General features: G+C 35.1%; 2 protein-coding genes across 4 annotated transcripts in view; one reads left to right on the top strand and one right to left on the bottom strand.

The window, feature by feature from the left end:
• argos (protein giant-lens-like) overlaps positions 1-10,188 on the bottom strand; it is a 53,500-nt gene extending 43,312 nt beyond the window's left edge. The window contains exons 1-2 of one of the 3 annotated variants that reach the window (XM_020036126.2): positions 10,107-10,188; positions 5,321-6,585 (exon numbers count right to left, since the gene is read on the bottom strand). In XM_020036126.2, the coding sequence (XP_019891685.1) occupies positions 5,321-5,851 (531 nt within the window). In that variant the 5' untranslated portion in view covers positions 5,852-6,585; positions 10,107-10,188. 3 annotated transcript variants of the gene reach the window in all.
• LOC101892759 (elongation factor-like GTPase 1) overlaps positions 1-16,849 on the top strand; it is a 432,356-nt gene that overhangs the window by 338,639 nt on the left and 76,868 nt on the right. The window contains exon 5 of the mRNA XM_059124407.1: positions 15,657-15,841. Within this exon, the coding sequence (XP_058980390.1) occupies positions 15,657-15,841 (185 nt within the window). The remainder of the gene's footprint in view (positions 1-15,656; positions 15,842-16,849) is intronic.

Genomic DNA, 16,849 nt, shown 5'->3' with positions numbered 1-16,849 from the left:
TGTTGGTCCATTTCAACCCCTAAATATTATGCGATCATCTCCTATTCTGACCTTAACCCCACCTACATTTTAAATTTCGTGAAGATCGGGCCATAATTGCGACCTGTAGAGTGATTACAAATTAATATGGACAGACGGACAGACGGACAGACGGACATACATAGCTAGATCGACTCAGCTCGGCGAGATAGGAAGATCCATATATACTTTCCTATGTGGGAAATCAATATTTCGTGGTGTTACATAATTTTTGGCCCAATCAAACTTATAATACCCCCAACACATAGTGTTGTAGGGTATAAATATTGGTATGGGAAAAATTGCAAGAAATCGAAAATGTATATCGAATTTTATGACAACTCATAAATTCCGATAAATTCCATATTCATATTAGACTTTTAGTTCAGAAAAATATGTATATATAGCAAGTTGTAAAGAATCGCTGACATGTTTCGCCAGTCATGACAGATATAAGTATTGAAAATTGTGACCCTTTGTGGGTGAGATACCGAAAGGGGTTGGTAGATACCTATCATCGTCACAATAGATCAAATGTTTGGATGTTTGAAACTTGAAGAGAAATTTTGAATTTTTGAATTTTGATATTTCCCAACTTCACAGCAAATCTTGTGTTAGTAAAAATAATGAGAAATTTGAAATTAATGAAATTAATGAGATTTGAAAAAAAAAAACCGGATGCTTATTAAGATTTATGCTCGTTTTGGTTATTCAAAATTTGGATACTTTGTGTGGAAGGTACCAGAAGGAATGATGCGATCTATACCATCGTTATAACAGATCATGTGTTGATAGAAATATAGAGATTTGTCAAGTTTGAATGAAATCGGATATTAATTTTGCGTTTTATGTGCTTCGTGGATATCCACACACCTGACCTAGCACTGATGCAAATATTAAGATTTGTAAAGTTGGAGCAATATGGGGTGATCCTTTCTCTTTCTGCGAAAAATACGACCTTTTTGGGGGGAAGTACCAGAAGGAGTGAAGCGATATTGCCCATCTCTGAACTCCATTCAAGTTTTATAATAATTTTACGATATATCAAGTAAGGACCAAAGCGGATACTCCCTTCGAGAGTTATCGTGTGCACCAGCCTATCTTTATGCTATGTCCCCAAATAAAATCGACTGATACTTTGTAACTCTTTTTTCCTTCGTTTAACGGCAGTGAGTTTAGGTTTTGTAAGTGAAAGCGGACACTCTTTGTCGACGTTACTCGTTAATTGGTAACGGCAAATATCGGACATCTGAAAATCTCCCTCGAATTTGTACTCGAATAGGAGTGAGCATATTTTCCACGTTTTTGAGTGGGAGCAAAATTCCTTCAAAATCGAACAAAATTTAATCATGCCGGGCAGTCTTTAAGTTTTTGTCATACAGTTGTTGTGCTTCTATGTACAAAAGAACCGCCCTGCCCTTCTTCTTCTTCTTCTTTTGATAATCTGTTGTCAATTCCATGGCAACAAAAGTCATAGATTATGATTGCAATGATTTGATAGTACGAGGTTTCCAAAGTGCAACAACACGATTTTCAACTACCGAATACTTAACATAGAGGCACACACTTCCGTTTAACGCGTTTGCTTTTCCATTTCAAGTTTCATATATCCGAAAAAGAAATAGAAGCAAAAATTGCAATGTGCAATAATAACAATTAAAATTGAAATTAATGGGAATTGTGCAATTGATACGTTGGGCGCCAATATTGCGTTCAATTCCAAATGGATTTAAACTGTGTGTGGGCGTGTGTGTTTTTATTTTTTAAATGTATGTAAGTATGTTTGCATCTATTAATGTATGCATGAACGTACGAATTTTGTATGCATGTTTGTATCTATGGGTAGAGAAGAGGACATTTGCAAATTTGATTCATATCAAATGCAAAGCCAAACATCATTGCTGCTCCTATCATATTACACAAAATATTGCTAACTTTGAGATGTTTTAAAAAAAAATATGTTAAATTATCTAAACAACAATTTATAAAACTATTGAGAAGCAAAAAACCATTCTCTTGATCCCTCATTAATAGGTTTGTTCTTTAAGAGTTTTTTTTTTTTTTTTTTTTTTTTTTTTTTTTAACAACTCACTAGTCTGGAGTCTATTTTTCTCAATGAATATTGATTTTGATTTTAACAAAATTATTTTTTTGTTATTTGCAAAACATGTCTGGCAGATCAATTGTCTGCGCTAATTTCTCTTCAATTTTTTTTCCAGTATTTGTTTTTAGTTTCTGGTTTATTTTTTTGTTTTCTTCTGTGCTTTTGCAATTTAAATTAGATTCTAATGTTATTTTTTTCTACGTGTCTATTTATAGAAAAGAAATCAATAGAGAACAAATAAATGATTTATCTATAAAAACAACATTCCAAAGGTTGTTTTGATTCGAACGATGTTGTTATTATGTCTTCTAAAAGAGCCAAGTGTAAAGGAACGAGGAGGAAGCTATAGTAGATGGCTTTGTGAAAAAGGACGGTTATTTCAATTATGATATGATCAACTAATGCTAACATATATTTTGGTTAATAAATAAACTAAATAAAAATAAGGCCATTACGTCAGCATTATTATATGCTTTCGTTGCAGTAAATGCATTATACGGAAAAGAGAGATAGAGAGAGAGATAGAAGATAGAGACTCTAGATCAGGAAACCTATCAGGTACGTCTGAATAGCATTCATTCTGATGCAGTCGCCGATGTAGTTGTCCATTACCGTATGAATGTCATTCTCGGAGTTCATCTCCCATCTATTGCAGCCGAAGAACGTCGCCTGCCTAGACAAACCTAGGTAATTTGGCTAAACTCCGTTCTGAATGGTGTAACCTATTGAATTCGTATTTGGAGCGAATTGGGTGTGAAACGTCTTCCCAGCGTGGGATACAGACCCGCAGAATACGCTTCATCTGTTTAATTGTTCTGCCAAACCTATCCAACCCACTCCAGAGGATCTTTGGCTACGACCCATAAGAGTACCTGACTTCAACAATATATATTACAACACAATATTGAAGGTACTGAAGGTATTATTGATAGAAAATCTTCTTAAAAACAGACATATTTTTATTTATTTAAGATTTAAATTCATAAGATCTGATTAATGTTGTATTTTCTTGGAATTCTGCAGAAATAAACCTAAATTTTAAAAATCTTAACTAAACCTGACAAATTTTAGAAAATGGTGCATTCTTCAAGTGGAGAGTCCCGATATCATTTACTTTTACTGTAAAACATTACAGTTTGTTTTCTTTTTTGCTCCCCAGCATTTAGCGTGGGCCGCATAGCAAACCTCCTCAACTCAAGTGGATTACAACTCAACATGGTATCAATGTGCCAATGCTATGAATGCAGTTTTTCTTGCTGCTGCTGCTGTTGTTGTTTTTGTTATTTGTGTTTTGTTGGCGTTGGTGTTCATTTGTAGAAGTTGCCTTTTCTCAAACGCCAAAACAACAAGGAGAAGAAGAAGACGTGGTAAGAAAAACAAATCATAAAAGTCAGGTGCAAAACATAACACGTTGCATGAAAGTCGTTGGTTGGCATGAAAATCTCAACATATACAATTATGTAAAAATCTTTGGAAACGGGTTTCCAATCCACAGGGAAAAATATAATGCAAAAATAAAAAAAAAAAAACAAATTTGGAATCATTTAAATAAGTGTCTTTACTTTGATCAGTTTTTTGATGTGAGGAAAATTTTCATACACTTTGTACATGTCCGGTGTTCCATTTTAATGTATATCTGAACTCCTCAGGAAGTCATCTTCAGCCTTAGAAACACACAATTTTGTCATTTTCACGCAAAAGTTCTGTGTCATTTGGACCGCTAACTATCATCAGATCAACATTGAAAATGGTAGGCTTCTTCTATGTCCTTAATTCTTACATTTGCGTGGGCTGAAAATATGATCTGTAGAACGACTTCAAAATAAAGAAGACATTATTTTTGGGTCTATTTAATCCCTCAAATATTCTGCGATCATCACTAAAAATTATAGGTGTCCATTTTATTTGGACCTCGAACTGGAGTTTGAATTTGCTATGAAATTATGGTGGATAGACTGACAGATACACATAGCTTCATTGAGTAAGTAAGAATTATACCAGCTGATTGAAAATCTGTCGTTCTGTGGCCAATGTGAAAATGATAATAAATTTCAGGCAATAATTTCGGAGTTGGGCAATATCGGTCTACTATTTCAGGTACCTCCCCCATAAAGGTTCAAAATTTTGAATATCTATGAAGATTATAAGATGCGAAATTAACATCCGATTCCATTCAGACTTGGCACATCTCAATGTTTCCGTTAACACAAAATCTATTATTAAGATGGTAGGGATCGGACTATTCCTTCTGGTACCTTACACACAAAGAGTCAAAGTTTTGAATAACAAAAACGAACATAAATAAGCTTCCGGTTCCTTTCAAATTACACCCATCGCTTTATTTTTTAACCCAAGGTATGGTCGGAACATGGGTTACATCGGTACACACCTTCTGGTACATCACAGAATACAGAATTCCAGTACCTCTCCCACAAAGGGCTCCGGTTAAAATAGCGAATAAGAATGGTTTTGCATAAAATTGGATATAAATGTTCGATTTCCTTCAAATTTTGCACATACCAATATTTTTATCTGTATTAGATGAAGTATGTAAATTCGGCTTCGACTATATCTGTTACATCACATATATTTCCACATTTATCAAAAAATTGCACATAACCAATATAAAGTGTGGGAAGTAGTCGATATGGTGCAAATCTGGCAAGTTTTAATATTTATATCAGTCTCAGTTCAGATACGAATTGGTCAATGTTGGCTAACTGCCTCGGATTCTCCCCCATAGAGGGTCAGCAGTTTGAAAAATCATAATTGAAGACTGGGGGTATACATCTGTCGACAAAACCGACTGATACTATTTTATTTGTTTTCATTTTCGATGCCCTTAGAAAAACTGGGCATGAGTACATTTTCAATTTCAAATTCATTTGTTCCGATTTGGCACCAATCCCAATTTTATTCTTTTTTTGACTTTTGTACCACTGTGCATCATTGCCCCGTAATTTCTACTATGTAATAAAAACCCATCAAACAATTTGCCAAAGATCAGGCTGAGGGTCAAAGTTATGACATTTGAGAGCATACAATAAAATGGAACGTTGTTTAATTGAAACAACAACAAAAACTTAACAAACAGGCTATAAATAACAAAAACAAAAAAAAAAAAAAAAACGCAGAAAAAATACAGAACTGTTCTCTCGATATTATTTGAGATTGCTGGACGGAGGAATGAATACTTACACCGACTTGATATAAAATGCGTACATCCTTTTGTGAATGACTGGCACCGGTTGCGGCTCCTTCACCCGAGCTTAGGACTGGTGGTAATTTATGATTTCCTGTTTGATCATGATGGTTTTTTTGCATTATATCCAACATTTGTCGCGATCTCCTGCGATCTAATTGATTTGTTGTTGTTGCTGTCGCTGTCGATGTGGAGGACGTCGTTGTTGTCGCCGCTGCCGATGGCGTGCCCATCGATGACACTGTCAGTGTTTTTGTTGCCGTCGCCTTGGAGTCGTGCGAGGATAACATCTTTAATTCTGGTTCCTCCATTGACGCTGATACATGCTGTTGTTTGCTGCGACCATTAACGGCCAGAAAATGCTGGCCACTGCCGCCATTAATTGTGGAATATTCAAGATTTTTATGCTTCAAATCAGTGCCACCTGCTGCGTTGGGTGTCAGCTCGTAGACTTCCAGCGGTAGGCGCGTGCTATAGCAGGCATTTATGATGTGTGTTGCTAGCATAAATATCGTTAAACTCAACATTTTTTCTTACGGCTTTTGTTGTTACTGCTGCCACTGTTGTTGTTGTTGGTCGTGGTGGTTTACTTAGCTTTTTTTTTGTTATGTGTTGGTTTGGCTTGGCTTGGCTTGGTGTGGCTATATCCAGACCACTTAGACACTAAAAAACAAGTGTTTGTTTTTATTTTTTTTTCCTCAGTCTAGGATTGTTTCTGGCTGTAATAAGTAAGCTTGAGTTCTGCCAATGATGTGTATAATTGACACTTTCAATTGTGAGTCGTCGTCGTTTTTGTTGTTGCGGCTGCTGCTGTTGTTGTATAACTGCTGCCGCTGTAAGTTATTTACTCTTTAAAATTGTAGTTGTACACCTTGAGCTTTTTTTTTCTTCTTTTATTTGGTTTGTATGAAAATTAAAAACACAAAAAACAACAACAGCGACACATACATAAATATTTATTCTGTTGATTGTTCTAATGTTTGACTTGGTCGTCGTTGTCGACGTTCTTCTGGCTTTTTGTGTTACGTTTTCTTTTTTTATAATCCACAGCAGCACAGAGTAAATTGTTAATTTGTTTTGTTTTTAATTATATATTTTTTTAGTTTGGTTTTATAATTACTTCGTTTGGTGATTCGGTCTAAGTTTTCAATATGTTTTTTTTTTATTTCACTAGATTTTTAGTTGTTTTGTTTTATTTGGCATCAGATTTCTTCTTATTTTTTTAATTTAATTAATAAATAAATTTGTCTTAATCGTTAACCTGGGAAAAACAGAAACATAAATTATAAATTATTAGATTTTGATTGAAGATATTTCAGAATTTATTTATCTTGTTCCGACAGCTCAGAAATACTTTTGCAAAATTTTATCGAGATCGGTTCAGATTTGGATATGGCTCCCATATATATCTTTACTTGATTTCAAGTTTATAGTGCACCAAAAGGTTAATATATGCCCGAATTGAATGGATTTTGACACATACGAATGAATTTAACCCTGAAAAAAGTGCATCAAATTTGGTGAAAATCGGTTAAGATATAGCTATATGTCCCATATATATGTTTCATCCGATTTTTATTTAACTCCCTCACACCCGCAAAGTACTCTCCACACCAAAGATATTTTGTGCCAACAATTAGCTACAGCGTAGAAATGCCTCTGCTAAATTTTATAAAGATCGGTTCAGATTTGGATATAGCTCCCACATATATCTTCATCCGATTTCATGTTTATTGTGCCTAAAAATGTAATATCAGCTCAAATAGGATGGATTTTGAGAAATATTGGTTCAGACACAAATGACTCCGTCAAATTTAGTAGAAATCGATTTCTCCCATATATTAGTTTCTTCCAACTTTAAATCATATCTGTAATCATAGTTGATATAATTTAATTCTCAAAAATTCCCCATAAAAACGGTGTGGGTAGTGCTACTAAATATGCAAAGGGGGGGATGCAGGGTATCGGTCCGCCCGACTTTTGGCTTTTCCTTACTTATTAAAGTTACTGATTAAATGTTCTGGCAGAACATTGTCTATATAGATCCACATTTTTGTACAGCCTCCTCATTTCAGTCGAAATTCTGTGTGATATTAGGAACAGTAATCAATGGGTCAGGGGGTAAATTGTCTTTATAGATCCAAATTTTTTTCAATAATTTCGCGGCCTAAATTTGAAATTCGATTTTTTTCGTTTCTCTCACGTTATCGACTCTAGTCACCATTCGAGTAATAGACATATATAGACGTTTGCAGTAACCCAAAATGCATTTCTTTTGAGATGGAAATCAAAGAACCCTTTGGACTGCTTAAGAAAAACAGGTCATAACGGTACCTCTGGGACGAAAGTTGTCTATGTAGGTCCATATTTTCGGGTGGGTGATCTTAACTGTATTTGTCAATGGAATTGTTTCAATTTTTTATTTGATATTTGTAATGGGTGCCAAAAACCCCTCTGGCAGAAAACATATATATGGGTCCAAGTTTTTAAATAGCGCCCCATAAAACTGTACCTCTCGATATTTAATATTGAGAGAGTGAAACTCACTCGAATTCGAGCGAGTGCGCTCCTGGGAGCAGAAAAATCTAGCAATCAAAATTTTCCGATATCGCTCGAATATGAGTGAGCATATTTTCCTCGTTTCCTGCGTGGGAGCAAAATTTGTTAAAAATCGAACAGATTCTCCTCTTTCCTAGCACTTTTTTAGTTTTTTTTTTTATATGAAATGAGCAAATATGTGCTCTGATTTAAATTCCATTTTCTAAAAGAATTCTTTAAAATTCGCTACTCAGAGTTTGTAACGAGTTCTACTTCCTTTGGCAGATCATTGGTTCACGTTTTGCGATAGCCCTTCCCGATATTTGGTATTCCGATGATCTTAGCCAAATTTCTCAGGGGAATCGTTTAAAATTTGAAATGAATTCTGCTTTCTATGGCAGAAGACTGCTGAAGCTAGAACTGTTTTTAGTACTCATTAGGCGGTACCTCGAAATGTTTGATATATTAGTGATTTTAGCGACATTTTTAACAAATTTTTGTAAATTGGAATTTGGAACTCGCAATAGAAAACTATTAACGGCAACTTTACGGCATTTTCAGATTTTTACAAACCGATTTCAATGACAAAAATTCGAAGTTGACCTTATATTCAAACCCAATTCTTTTATTTTTACATAATTACTTTATTTTGTTTTGCTGGGTAAGATCAGCATAAGAGAAAAGTTCGAGTTTTTCTAATTGGAAACATAAAGTACATTAGTTGGCTGATTTTTTAAATTTTAGCAAAGAAATGGATTAATTTTATGTTGAAACAAATTAAATTAAATTTCAGTTGATTTGGGAAGTTGGAAATATAAAAAAAATATTTCCTCATTTTTCATTGGACATTTTACAGATTTGCATTTAAGGTTTTCATAGAGCAAAGTATTATTTACAACGAACAAGGATTGCGTCAAACGCATTATTTTGATTGTCAATTCGTCAAATAAGTGGCGAATCTTAGTAAATCGCTGGTTGGGTGTCTGTGTGTAGGGCGTTCAGAAACTTCATCTCAGATTCCAATCAAAAATTTGATAGAAATTGTTCATTTTTGAATCCCAATTATTACGTATGTACATTTTTTAAAAATAATATATGTTATCACATTTTCTTTTTATTTCATAGATTTAATTAAATCCCATTATTATTTATATATTATATGATTTTTTAGTTTTATCCAAAAAAAAAAAAAAAACATTTAAACACTTTTGTTAGCAAGGATCATTTTCACTTGAAGCTAGTCTTCTTTTTTAACTGTTTCGTGGCTGTTTGATTTTATTATATTTTTTTTTATAATTTCGTTATGACTCGTTTCGATTAATGAAAATTCCAAACGAAAAATACAACTACAACAAGTCAGCCCACCAACTTGTTTGAAGTTTTTGTTTTGATGTAGAAACAGAAGAAAAAACTGTATTGTTGTTATTGTTTCACTGATGCTGTGGCTGGGGCTGACTGATGACGGCGGGGCGGATGCTGGGCTAGTGGTGTTGGTATTGCCCTGTTGGTTGATCGGCGACGATCATCGTGGCGTTCATTATTTCGCGTTGCTTTTCTTCTTGCTTTTTGCGGCTTCTCTCAATGGCTTATGTGCTCTAGTGCTGTTGTTCTCTGTTGGGTGTTTTGTTAACAAATTCATTCATAAAAGCCATCAAATCATTCATTCATTAAAACGTAAAGTTGTATCTCTTGTTGTTGTTGCTGCCGTTTTATTTTGCATTTTAAAGATTTGCGCTTTAATACAAAACTGGTGTCACACAGCCACATTTGTTTGGGTGCGAGTGGCTGTGTGCGCGAGAGTATTTGGCGTAGGCCATCAGGTTGTTTGTATACGAGTGACCGAGTATTTCGCGAGTTAAGCGCGAGCGCGTTTATGCCAACGCCGTCAAAATAACCAGCCATCCAGTCAACCATGCATTTATTCCACACGACAATATCAATTGGTTTTCATTCTTGATTTTGTTTTTGTTGTTTTTCTATATTTGTTTATTAACTTTATAAACTTATCTGATAAAATATTTACACAAAAAATTGCTATTGCATATTTCTCACTAAATTTTGTAAATATTTACATTAAATTTCATGGCATTCAAAATGTTATAATATGCCAAGCTAAATCTCGAAGAACCGTAAAATAATCCAAAAAACAATTTTTTAAGCGAATTGAGTTTTTCTCACAATCTTTCGTTCGAGGGGAACAAGAAAACAAACAACTGGCTAGAGAATGCACAAAACACGTCTTACATTTACACGGAGCAACACGTTTTTCCGTTAAGCTGAGTATTGTTGTTTACTACCAACTCATGTGACGTTACTTTTCAAACTGATCGCATCAACTGAAATGTATTGAAATTTTTACACACAGTAAACAACATGCTTGTTCCACAGATACATACACACGCCCATGGGGCACGGACACCAGCCAGCTATCATTCTCTTTTGGGTATGCAAACCAACAACACTCTCTCTCCATTTAAGCAAAACGTAGATATAAAGCCAGAAAACTTGAATGGAAACGAATACCAGTAAGTGAATGAATGATTTCGTTTGTAGGTGTGAGTAATTCTCTCTCTCTCTCACCTGTCACTCTCTCAGCCATTTTATTCTAGCTCATTGCTGGTTGAATGCACAGAGTATTTATTGATTGGTTGAGCTCTCAACGAATCGATTATTCGGTTTCCGTTGGGTCAAGCGAATGTGTATGCGTGCATGCACAACTCAGTGTTTTATACAAGTGTTTGTGAAAAATGTATCTTTCAGATAAACCAAATGTGCATTATTAGGGTTGCCACCAACAACAAATAAATGTGAAAGGACAAAATCTTTGCTTGTTTGAAATGATATAGTGGAATAAAGTTAGAGTCAAATTTTGCCATTAAGTAAGAAGTCAATTTTTCGATTTTGATTTTTTATACCCTGAGCAATATGGCTAGAGAGGATATATATCATATGAGAAGGTCTCATCGAAATAACGGTTTTAGACCCTAGGTCTCTTTGGACCAAATCCGTTTCAGGACATTTGGAGTCGATCTAACGATGAACGTCCGTTTGTCTGTCTGTCGGGCTGGTGCGAACGATAAATCTCGAAGGGAGTATCCGATTTGATCCAAACTTGATACATCTTAATATTATTATCAGAGTTATCAGTTAGATCGATTTCGGATATGGGCAATATCGGTCCACTCCTTCTGGTACCTCTCCCAGAAAATGTCAACATTTTCAAAGAAAATAATTTACTGCACAAAAAGAGAAAGGATAATCCGACTTTGCTCCAACTTGCAAGTCCTTATATTTGCATCAGTGCTATGTCTACGTGCGAAAATGGAAAATATCGGTCCACTCCATCAAGTACCTCCCCCACAAAGGGTAAAAATTTTGAATTATTATAAATTGTGATGTAAGAGTCAGATTGTCTTTTCAAATTGCACACATCACAACATTTTTATTTATCCACGGTCTGGTGTGAAGATGGAATATATCGGTCCAATCCTTCTCAAATAAAGCGAAATAAGCATCCAACTCCCTCTAATTTCACACATCGAAATGTTCGTGCTAACGTAAGATCTGTTGCAAATATGATATACATCTGCGAATCCCTTCTAGTACCTCACCCACAAAGGGTCACAATTTCCAATTCTTATATCTGCCATAACTTGCGAAAACAGTTGACGATTCTTCACAACTTGCTATATCTAACAATTTCTCTTAACCAGAAATCTGATATGAATATGTGATTTATCGGAATTTATGATCTCGCATAAAATGGAATATAAATGTTCGATTTCCTTCAAATGTTGCACATACTAATATTTATACCGATGGTCGCTCTCCGCCTGTATTAATCGACCGTGGCATCAGAATAAATGCCAAATAGTATCGCGAAAAATATTCTGGAGGGTGTATTAAAGCCTTGGGAACGCAAACATTTTGGCTACAGACCTTGGACATTCCAACAGGACTCAGCACCATCGCACTCAGCACCCGCCAACCAAGAATGGTTACAAAATGAGGTTCCTCCTCCCATAATTCGTGACCAATTCGAACAATATTCGAACATTTTTTGCCATCTGTTGTAATCCCGCTAGAATCACGACGAATTGAAATAGGAAGCTAGAATTCTGGGCAGATCAAGTTCGAAGATGGGCCACGATATCGTATAGCCCCCATATAACAGTACCCCCAATTTTCGGTATTTTGCCACATTTTTTAATGGAATTGTCTAAAAACCATACTAGAAGTTCTTTCTATGAAATTTACCCCCTGAAATAGCAATGTCTACATAAATCAAAGATATCGTATAGCTCACATACAAACCCTGATATTCGATATTTCGACGACTTTAGAGACATTATTAACCGGAGTTGTTTCAAATTTCGTCTTTAAAATTCATAATGAGAACTACAGTCTATGCCAGAAAATTGTCTGTGCAGATCCCGATCTTCGTAAAGTCCCCATATATCAGTTTCTACCTATATTGGGTATTTTGACGACTTTAGGTACAATATTCACTGAAATTGATTGAAATTTAGTATTTGAAGTTTCTATGTTCCTCCACAGGCTACAGCCTGTGACAGACAATTATCTATGCAGGTCCAGGTCTTTGTATAGCCCCGATATAACGGTACCTCCTATATTCGGTATTTTGATGATTTTAGCTACATTATTCACCGGATTTTCTTTCAAGTTTCGTATTTGAATATTGTAATGGCTCATGACAGAATTTGCCCATGCAGGTCCACGTCTTTATATAGACCCTAATATAACGGCTATATTCGGTATTTTTTAAATTTTAACATAATTTTTAACAGATTTTTTTTTTTTTTGAAAATTTCCTAATTTGATCCAAATGGTAGATTGAATTCAAACTTCGGCTTACTACTGCTTTTTTACTTGTTTTCATTTCACACATCCAAATATTGTTATTAGCACGAGATCTGTTGCGAATATTGTAGATATCGGCCCACTCCTCCCCCACAAAGGATCAACATTTTGAATAAACATTAAACTCATAAAACGCGAAATGAGCATCTGAGTACTTTCAAATTTAGCATATCTCAATATTTCTTCCAATACTAGATCTGGTGTGAAGGTGATAGCTATCGACCTTCTCCTTCTGGTATCTCTCCCACAAAGGGTAACAATTTTCATTAGTTGTATCTCTCATAACATGCGAAAAAATAGAAATACATTTAGATTTTCTTTACATTTTGTACATCTCAATTTTTCTATTAGCATTATATGAAGTTGATTACTTCGGTCCACCATATGCGGCACCTCACACATATTTCAAACTTTTCGAAAAATTATCAATTATCTCATATATTGCATACATATACTGACACGTTTTAATATTTATATGAAACTTATGTCAGAAACGAAATGTACAAAATTGGCCCTATTCTTCGGAATCACTCCTACGATTGGTTAATAGCTTTAATAATCATATTGCAAGTCAAAATATATTTAAATAACCGAACATTGGCTGAGGGTGTGCAGCTGTCGGCAACAACGACTGATTCTTTGTAAATTTTACAGGACAATCTCAGTGAAATCTCATTACCAACTAATAAGTGTATGAAGTATATTTTAGCAGAAATACCTACTTATAAATCAGCATCCCATCTCATTATGTTTATATGAGCCACAACATAACAGTGAGTGCTTACCAAACTGCCTCTAAGAACTAATAAAATGTAATTATCAATACTAGTAGTGACATACCACAGGTATAGAAACATTTTTCTTGAACCATTTTTTTTAAATAACAATGCGTTTTAGTTTTATAGAGGATCTATCGGACGCAAAATAGTCAGGAATTATTAAAAGATTAATTGTTGTTCAATATTGGTAAAACGCCAAAAAATAATTCAAATAAATGTTAAATGGCAACACTACTTGTTACTTTTCAAACTAGCTATTTTTCAAAAAGCGTACTCTCTGATGTACCGAGGCACGTTACGGGTAATGTTTTATTCTCAATGAATCAATTTATGAATGAAGTGGCTGAAATTTAGCAGCATCCATGCTCACAAATACAGTTACGTTTGTATGAAATATTTTTCTCTTTGCTCTGGGTATCGTTTTATTTTATTTCAAAATGTTTTAGTATGGGTCAGTGGTTTGGTAACTTCAGGTGTTGTGTTTTTTTTTATTTTTATTTATTTTTTCGGAGGTACCCTTGCCAATGTGTGATATATTCCTAGTTTGTCGTTCTAATATTGCATTTGCCTACATTATAACTTTCTTTACATATGATGATGACTTGGCTGCTCACTTGTTGCCAAACTTCCTCGTTGTTTAATTATTTATGTTGTGTAATTGTAACTCTTCTGTTATTCTTTTGGTTACAGACATTGCCTTATAGAGGAAAATAAAATTATAGATCTAATATTCACTGATGATTACGTAACGCCCAGCCGTGGCAAGGATTCCATTCCATTGGAACGTACTGAGAAATGCAAATGAGCTCGGGGTAAAGCCATTGAAATTCAAAAAAGTGCAAGAACTTACACCGCAACAGAAAGAAAATAGACTCAAAAGAGCTAAAGAGTTGCTTCGCTGGGGCGAAAGTGGTTTTCTCCCATGAGGAAACATTCGTTGTCCAGCAGTTTGTAAACAAACAAAATGATCGTGTTTACTTGCCAAAGAGGTCAGCTGAAAATTTGAACCTTCGGTTGGCCACCATAACTCAAGCGCCAGCCATGGTGATGGTGTGGGCCGACATAACAGCCGATGGTCGCTTTCCACTCGTATTAATAGACCGTGGCATCAGAATAAATGCCGAATATTATTGCGAAAATATTCTGGAGGGTGTATTTAAGCCTTGGGCACGCAAACATTTTGCCGCAGACCTTGGACATTCCAACAGGACTCAGCACCATCGCGCTCAGCACGCACGCATAAAATGAGGGTCCTCGCTTCATTTCCAGCGCAGAATGGCCACCAAAATCTGCGGATACCAATCCGTCGGACTATTGTGTTTGGAGTATTTTGGAAAGCAAGGTTGGCACTAAAAAATACCAAAGTGTCGATCACCTCAAGCAAGCGCTTCGCCGGGAATGGGCAAAAATACCACAGAGCAACATTCTGGCAGCGTGTGACGGTTTCATTGGCCGTTTGAAGGCCATAATTCGTGTCAAAGGTGACCAATTCTAACAAATCTGAAATTATTCTAAAATTTGATGCTGTTTCCGACATTTTTTGCTTTCATTCAATAAAATTTAAAAAAATGTAACAATTATGGCGTTTGAATTCGGTTGCATTTTTTATCTCACCCTGTAGAAACCCTACTTGAAGAAATTATTAATATACTCTTTTTTTGGCACAGCCTTTGTATAAAATTATCCCCTGGTTTGGTTTAAGTGTTTACATAGGGTTGTCTGCAAGCAGGTCAAATTTCGAAGATTGGCTATATTCGTCAACGTTTTTGTAGATAATTGCACCTCAATATATTCGATTTTGACGATTTTAGCCTCTGTTGCCAGCGGAATGGCTTACAATTCGGTATGGGTTCTACATACTGTTCAAGTAGAATCTTTGCCAAAGCCTTCAAATATTTACGCACTCCCGACGTTAATTTTCAAAACGTCGAAACACGTGCCTTCTATTTTTTCCTTCGCTCCCATTACAGACCGTTCTTTTCCTGTAATTATTTTTGCCATGCCACACAAAGTTTTTTTTTTCTTTCCCAATTTTCCTTGCAACATTTTCAGGAATTTATGAATTATTCATTCAACTGTATCAGCAATCTTTTCATTTCGTTCTCACTTTCTGTTTTGTTTTTTTTTTCTTCAGGAAAAATGTATGCTGTTATTGGACGACGTCACGGTAAGATACTGTCTGGTGACCTTACCCAAGGTTCTGGCAACTTTTCCGTAATGGCCATACTCCCCGTAATTGAGTCGTTCAACTTTGCTCAAGAGATACGCAAACAAACCTCCGGATTAGCCTGTCCCCAGTTGATGTTTAGCCATTGGGAGGTAAGTGATTGCCAGCAAAACTTCATCTTAATCGTTCAACATATTTTCACAGCATGATAAACTAATGATATTAAATCGAAACAGAAAAACATTTTTGCCAAACAAAAAAAAAAAAAAAAACGGAAAATTCATCCGCACATAGGCATAGTCTAATTATATTAATATAAACGCTGTTGGACGTGAAACAATAATACAAAAGTTTATTTTTTTATTTAATTATTAAAGTAGCCTCTCCATACTTGGAAATGTTTTATTTGTATTTTTATAATTTGAGATAAGCTTAAAGAGAACAAATACAAAAACAGTTGAGTTGAAAGTAACACTTCTGGAAACAAAAAAATAAAGTAAAAACAAGTAAAAAAGCTGTAAATTCGGCCGGGCCAAACTTTGAATACCCTCCACCATTTTGGAGCGAATTTGGCAGTTTTCAAAAAAATTAAACCCGTTAAAAATTCTGTTAAAATCTTAAAAATGCCGAATGTAATCATTATATTAAGGTCTATAACGGTGCATTGGCAACTTTTGTCATAAACCATTACAATATTCAAAAGCGAAATTTGAAGCAAAAATTCTGTGAATAATGTAGCTAAATTCATCACAAAACAAAATATAGGGAGGTGCCATAATACGGGGGCTATACCAAAAGGTGGACCTGTACAGAAAATTTTCTGTCATAGGCTGTAGTATCCATTACGGACTTCAAATACCAAATTTGAAACAATTCCGGTGAATAATGTCTCTAAAGTCATGAAAATACCGAATATCGGGAGGTGTCGTTATATGAGGCCTATACGATGGCGTGGATCTGTAGAGACAGATTTGTGGCATATGTTGTAGTATCCATTACGAACTTCAAATACAACATTTGAAACAATTCCGGTGAATAATGTCTCTAAAGTCAAGAAAATGCCGAATATCGAGACGTGTCGTCATATGGAGGCTATACGATGGCGTCGACCTGTACGGATAGTTTTGTGGCATATGCTGTAGTATCCATTACGAACTTCA

Source organism: Musca domestica, unplaced genomic scaffold (assembly GCF_030504385.1).
Source record: "Musca domestica strain aabys unplaced genomic scaffold, Musca_domestica.polishedcontigs.V.1.1 29, whole genome shotgun sequence".
Taxonomy (NCBI): domain Eukaryota; kingdom Metazoa; phylum Arthropoda; class Insecta; order Diptera; family Muscidae; genus Musca; species Musca domestica.
The sequence above is the reverse complement of the archived record's forward strand: the minus strand, read 5'-3'. Positions and strand labels throughout refer to the sequence as shown.